Source organism: Daucus carota, chromosome 8 (assembly GCF_001625215.2).
Source record: "Daucus carota subsp. sativus chromosome 8, DH1 v3.0, whole genome shotgun sequence".
Classification (NCBI taxonomy): domain Eukaryota; kingdom Viridiplantae; phylum Streptophyta; class Magnoliopsida; order Apiales; family Apiaceae; genus Daucus; species Daucus carota.
In genome coordinates this window covers 20,061,967-20,069,255 of record NC_030388.2, presented here as the reverse complement: position 1 = coordinate 20,069,255, position 7,289 = coordinate 20,061,967, and the positions used below count along the sequence as shown (strand labels likewise).

The 7,289-nt window shown below is 32.9% G+C and overlaps 1 protein-coding gene across 1 annotated transcript; it reads left to right on the top strand.

Moving 5' to 3' along the window:
* The first annotated feature begins 307 nt into the window (after positions 1-307).
* LOC108198922 (umbelliferone 6-dimethylallyltransferase, chloroplastic) lies at positions 308-5,450 on the top strand. Its single transcript, XM_017366691.2, has 12 exons — positions 308-531; positions 697-881; positions 956-1,039; positions 1,124-1,198; positions 1,289-1,372; positions 2,558-2,647; positions 2,877-2,975; positions 3,063-3,158; positions 3,669-3,740; positions 4,118-4,216; positions 4,445-4,549; positions 5,099-5,450. The coding sequence occupies exons 1-12, from the start codon at positions 390-392 to the stop codon at positions 5,138-5,140; spliced, it is 1,173 nt and encodes a 390-aa protein (XP_017222180.1). The 5' UTR covers positions 308-389; the 3' UTR covers positions 5,141-5,450.
* Positions 5,451-7,289: the final 1,839 nt, after the last annotated feature.

The following is a 7,289-nucleotide window of genomic DNA, read 5'->3' as shown; positions in this document are numbered from 1 at the left end:
AAAGATCATCTAAAATTATGCAATATCTCAACATGATTCTATAACAGAATAATAATCATCCAGAACTATTCTGTTGTAGAATCAGTTTCGAAAATATATTTTTTTAATCAAATTTTAAGTGTTAAATTACTTAAAATAGATCTATTTTATAGTATTCTATATTAGAATGTTTTATGTGTATTCTATAACAGAATTTATAATAAAATTGATGATTTGTAGTGCCGCACTATGGAACTCCATATAAAGAGTCTCCATATAAAGAGTCTCTCTGGAATGTTGGCCTGTATATATATATCTTTCTATTTTAACCAAAGTTGTCTGCATAGAAGAAGAAAGGTGTCTTGCTAGCTCTTAGTCCACCGGAGGGCAAAGCAAAACTGAGATGTAATATGAATCTAAATCTATCCAGAAGTATTACTAAGATCAGACCACCATGCCCCAAACTGAGGCCGCCTCATTTTCTTTCTCCCTCAAGTTGGTCTATATGCTCCAAGATAGTCTACGAGAATCAAGCACATACTCTACGAGAAGGTACCTATTATCTTTGCAATCATTACATTTACCTAGCTGCCATCTCTGCAGATGTTCTTTAACTAATTTCAGTTTAAATGCCTAGCTTCTGATGATGAACTCGTACAAATATTATAATGCAAAACTCGAATATATGAGTTCTGACTCTACATTCAATCTTTGTAGTCAGCAGTGTTCACAAGCGAACACGAAACAAAAACAAAATTGGACAGACTTTTTGTGCAACTCTAAAAGATGAATCTGTACCGGAGCCAAAAGAAGATAATAACAAAGTAACAGCACAGAGTGATATATGGAGGAAATGGGATGTATTTCGCAGGTTTTGTCGTCTGCACAGTGTTACTGGCACGGTTAGTTCTGGCCTATATCTTCTCCACTTATCTTATCCAGTCTGCAGATCATAGAAATTAGTTTCTGCTAACAGGTTACTGGCATAGTTTCGATATCACTACTGCCTTTGACTTCATTCGGAGATCTGTCACCTGCATTTGTTCTAGGAATCCTACAGGTTTCGTATGCTGAATAAATTTTTACAATTAACATAATACTAATGATTATCTTTCAAGATCTTTGAATTGTTGTCTGAATGCAGTCAGTGCTCCCATTCGCTTTCATAAACATCTATGTGGGTACACTAAATCAGTTAACTGATCTCGGGATAGACAAAGTAAAAAGACTATTTCAACTCATTATTCATTTTAATTATGTGTTGTGCATAGTTCATAATTAAATCTTTGTTCATGTGCAAATTGCTCAGATAAACAAGCCCCATTATGTACTGGTTTCCGGAGAATATAGCATGGGACAAGGAAAGGCTATTACCGCTGCAATTGGAATCATGGTTAGATTTATTAATGCTGTTTTCTTCTTCATACTCTATCAGAAAGGAAAAGGAATTTATCATGTCTGATGAGCTTTCAGATTAAATTGATCATCAAAGATTATAACTTCTTTTTATTATTTTATAAAACAAAGTGAAACTTACATATCAAACTTAGTGTAGTAGAAATTTCAAGGGGCATCCCCCACGGCCCCCAGCCAATCAGTCTCTTTTACATAATGTAAGAAATATTAAATACAATTAGTCATTTATTTTTTTATATAAAATATTAGTCAAGTACAAGTGAATACTTAATTTCTTATAATATAATCATAATTTTGGATTTTATTTATTAAAAACATATTTTCGTTATTGGCCGCCTGACTAGCCAGGCGAGATGTTGACCGTCTAGGACCGATATTTGTAAAAAAAATGCTTAATTAACTATGTAGGACCGAATCGAGACGTTTCGGTACCGTAGAGCCTGCGTCGCCCGAACCGATTTTTAGAACACCGATCAAAATAGGGTAAATATACCCTTTTTATAATAATTTTAAAATTCTTTTAATACTATAAGTCTCAGCAATTTGCTAAATGTGACATTTAAAGTTAAACTATAAAAGTATGGCGGATAAAATGTAATATATGGTCGAATGTGAGGCGTTGACTTGCATTGATGAGTCCCTCTACTTTGATGCACATCAAAATTGATGTGCATCAAACTTGATCATGGTGAGAAATGCATCACAGATGAAGAGATGAAGAGAAGTGCTTGGTAAGTTTAAGATTATGGGTTGACCGTTGGAATTTAACTTAAATTTACGTATTTGTTTTTATTTAGTTTTTGAATGCTTTTTTCCTTGGTCATTTGTAGTTTGAGCTTTACGAGGAAGTCGATAGAGAAGTGTAAATGAAATAGGAATTGCTGCTCCTACTTTGGAGCCACGACCTTGCTAGTTTGTATTAAAAATATCCTTGTATGCGTTTATGTGAAAGTAGCACAGAACGTTATCACGCTCTGAAGTACATATATTTTACATTCTGTTCTTATGTGTATCTAACTTATGTTCTCAACACTATCAAACTGTATGGTGGAAGAGGCGAAGAGCAGAGAGAATAAATATTTCCTTGCACGAGGGTTGTGAATCTATGGTTTTGATTACAAGTTTACAACTAAGAAAATATTTCGAATGAAAAATTTTGCAGGGCCTTGGTACGGCAATCATGTTCGGATCCCCTCCATTACTTTATGGAGCTATTATACATTTTTTAGTTGGGACCGCATACTCTGTCGAGGTACGTCTCATTGATATCTTTTCATAATTTGCCTGAGGCATATGTTATTTTCATTTTTTTTAAAGATACATAATTTTTTCCTAAACAAAGCACGAAAAAGATTCATGCTTGGTCTCATTCATTCTTTGTATATATAACATCTCTTACCAGTTTAACTCGGCAGATAACATATTCTTTACAGGTTTGAGGTTTATATACATATCTTGTTACCAACAAATATTTTTTGCAGCTACCATATCTGAGATGGAAAACCAATCCATTCCTTGCCGCATTAAGTATCGGTCTACATACATTCTATTTCCAGCTTCCTGTCTTCTCTCACATCCAGGTAACACCACTGAACATCCAAGGTCATATATGCTTATTCTTGTGATATATTATTTGGTACTGAATGGACATATACATTAATTCGCAGAAATATGTGCTCGGTAGACCATTAGTTCACCCCAAGTCCTTCTACTTTGTTCTCATTTTCTTCTCGTTGTTTGCCACGGTTCTTGGAGTGTTCAAGGTATATATCTTTGTTTTCAAAGCTTATAATCGTGAGATAGCTGTAACCTTTACGTTTATCATCACTCAATCGCGCAGAATAATTTAGAGAACCAATTTTACTTGAAGGGTTCTAATATTTTCATTAATTAAGTGTCATATTATTATGTTAAATAATTAATAATTTTCTCGCATAGAATAAACAAAAACATAAACAGCATGTTATTATTTCTCGTAACTTGCTTTGTGAATACACAAAACAAGTCAATCCTGAGATAGCCGTAAACTTTACGTTTATTATCACTTAATCGCGCAGAATAATTTAGTGAACCAATTTCACTTGAAGGTTTCTAATATTTTCATTAATTAAGTGTCATACTATTACGTAAAATAATTAACAATTTTCTGGCGTAGAATAAACGAAAACATAAACAACATGTTATTATTTCTTGTAACTTGCTTTGCGATAACAGATACAAATTTCGGTTTCATGCACTAACTCGGGTGATCATCATTCAATGCACTGTCACAGGACATACCAGATGTAGCAGGTGATGAAGCATTTGGCAACCAAACATACAGTGTCAGGCATGGGAAAAAGAAGGTATATATGTAATGTGCTGCATAGTTGTTGAAACTTGATCTTCTCTATGTACATAAAAATATAGGATCAGTGGCAGACTGTGTTTGTTCAATCAACATATATATCAAATTATAAAGACAATGATTATTCACAATTTATAATTGCAATGTTCTGTAAAGTACAATATTTATTTATATCGTACAAGGCTATAAATCAAGTAATACAGATATTATACATTAGGCTGGGACTGGGGTAATTTCTGTGTTGTTGTTGCTCTGATTTTGTTCTGGTTGAGAATCTGCTTTTGTTCTGCAAGAATCTGCATAAACCTTAATATCGCAAAATATCAAGTGATACAAAAATATGTCATTCTTCATTAATGCCTTTCATTTTTACAGGTCTTCGTAATTTGTATTTCGGTTCTGCTAATTAACTATGGGTTTGCTGTGGTGAGCGGAGCCGTGTTATCATCACTTCTACTAAGCAAACTTGTGACAGTAAGTTTTACTCGTCATGATCACCTGAAAATCTTCATTCTCTCTTGTCTTAAGTGCCAAAATGTTTACATATAATTATGTATCAATTCAAGCTATGTTCTTGATTTACTTTTTTTTATGGTAAATGGATAATTAAATGCCTATATAAAACATCTTTTATGTATATCATAATAACATTATTTCTGTTTATTTTTATTGATATTATTTTTTCGTTTTTCTTTATTTCAGGTAGTAGGTCATTGTACACTTGCTTCCTTACTCTGGCGTCGGGCTAAATCTCTTGATCTTGATGATGATTCTGCAGTTGAGTCACTTTACATGTTTTTGTGGAAGGTATACATGTGATTCTACTCTCTCCTATATTATCTGCAGATTAGTTTCATAATTTCTTTGATCATGTTAATTCAATTCATAACTACTGAAAATATATATTGATTAAATTTAGTGAATATTACAACTAAATCTTTAATATACAATAAATGTGGACAGTAAATTATTAAGCAAACAAAAAAATAAATTTAATCATTATAAATTGAGGAGGAGGGAGTGGTGATTGTATACCATGTGCGTGCCAACTATTAGAAAAACTTTGGTAAAGAGCAAAATATATTTTACCCAAGACTTTGATATTCTTCTATAGATGTTCTTGTATTTCAAGATGAAAAAATCATCACATAAATTATCATATATATTAGTATGAAAATCATGTGTACCCAAGACTTTGATGTTCTTCCAAAAATGTTCTTGTATTTCAAGGTGAAAAGATCATCACAAAATTTACCATATCCATATGAAAATCTTGTGTGCACATGCCACTTTGTACTACACGCTGCATAACATATTCATCTAATTATTATCCTATATTTTGCAACCTTCATGCAGCTGTTTACCGCAGAGTATGCATTAATTCAGTTTATACGCTGACAAGAAGTGCATGTACTACTTCAATTCAAATATGTAACTTCTTATTTTTACTCCTCTCTCAGTAGTGAGTACTTGCTGTGTGCATGATCAGAGAGATGAGTTTGATTCCTTTAAGTATTTGAATGATTTTTTTTCAGTTTTGTGGTTGTTGTAAATTGTAATCATACTGCAATACATGTGTTTAATAAGTCTTGATGACTGTGATTTTCTTTTCTTGTATTAAACATTAAAGACAGATATTTGATGAAATTTCTCGTTTATATTTATTCTCCACCATTAGAGCTCCCAGTATTACCTGGAACTCGTCTAATTAGTCCAGTACCTATCCTTATTATGCTAGTACTATTCTCAAATATGTTTCAATTTCTGCATAATATTTATCAGAAAGTGTGATTGCTTAATTTTAATTGAGAGGTGATAACTTAGTAGATTACACTAGTCAAATAAAACACGATAAAAGAAAACATTGGTCTTTGTCCCTATCACGGGCGAAAACAACTACAGCACCCAAAACCTGTAAAAGCCTGACAGTGTAAGACTATAAAGATTTTACAACTTAGTGTCCTCGCCTCTTCTGGGGGCCAAGAGTATTGAGATTTTACAAAATATCCTTAACAATTCTCTCACCAGTTACATGTACTCATCGCCCCTGTATGGGGCGAATTATAACCTCCTTTTATCTTCGCCCTTAACCCTGGCGATGATCCCCTCATATTCATCACAATTTCCCTCAAACTGTGTTCACCACACTTGATATTTAAAGTGTCGTGAACTGTCCAAAAAAGTTCAGAGTGCCACTTTGGTAAAAAAAAAGTTTGGGGTGCTTAGAAAATGGAAGGAGCCTGACCATAATGTTGGAGTTAAATATGTATAAGCAAGCTTCATCTTATGTCATATTTTTAAGATTACAATAAAATTAAATTGTATATTGAAAGCGCACATATTCCATAAACAAACGTTAACATGAATTGTGGTACTTGATCTTCAAGACTATTGGCTTCTTACATAAATAGCAGCCCTATTAAAAGAAAGGGATATTATTTTATATTATATCAATTTGTTTGTCACACTCTACCAGATACAGGCTTTCTGACAGCCACTTTCTTAAAAAACGTTGTTTGGTCTTTAATTTCTGACGGGGGTTAGCATCTGACGGAAAGTGAGCTAACATCTTACGGTCAACTTTTGACGGACCTCCTTTGGGCTTCTCTAACATCCGACAGACTTTAAAAATATTATCAGAAAATGATTGCAAACCTTTTGAGTTCAATTATGAAACTTTAAAAATAGTTTCATAATTGAACTCAAAAAGTTTGCAAACTTTTTGCAAACTGACCTCTAAATATTAGTTTAGTTAGTCGATTGCAAACTTTTTGAGTTTAGTTATGAATTTGCAAGTTAGAGGTCAGTTTAATTATGATTTAGCCTATTAACCCGTTCCTTTAATAACAACATTAATTACAAGTAACTATACAACTGCTGAGTCATCAGAGGGTTTAAGCTCAATAGACTAAAATAAAAAAATGGACTTTCTCCTTCTGCAACTTTAAGTTTCCACATCTTGACTCTCCCAAGGGAGTATAAGTTTAAGCTGCAACAATCTTTTCTTCTTTCTCTGTTCGATTTCAGTGAGATCCAACCCCTCCGTTATTTTTTCTACGGCTGCTCTGTTTCACTAATATTTAAGTTCCTCGTTTTCGGCTCAGCCTTGCATCTTGCGACAGCCTCCATGATTCATGGTTTCATTTAAGACACTTGGACTTGACTCTTACAACTTACTCTACCAAGAAGCTGCCTTCACATGCTACCTTAATTCATGCATGACATGACAATTAATATCTACGATTTGTTAAAGTAAGGATTATTTATGTGCTGAATACTAAGCCCATTGATAGAATCTGCTCCCTTCGTCCCCTAGTTGTACACGCAGAAAGAAAGCGGCACGCCTTCTATGCTTATCTGGAGTCTAAAGTATAATTTTATAATTTATTTTTTTAAAAAAATTGAATAAAATTTTAACTATTAAAGTTTTATCCAAAAAAGGAAAATTTTAAAAATAATTTATAGAGCCATATTTTATAGAAGCATTAAAATACGTGTCAAATAGTGAATGTATAAAATTAAATGGAGAGATGGAGTAAGTTTTAGT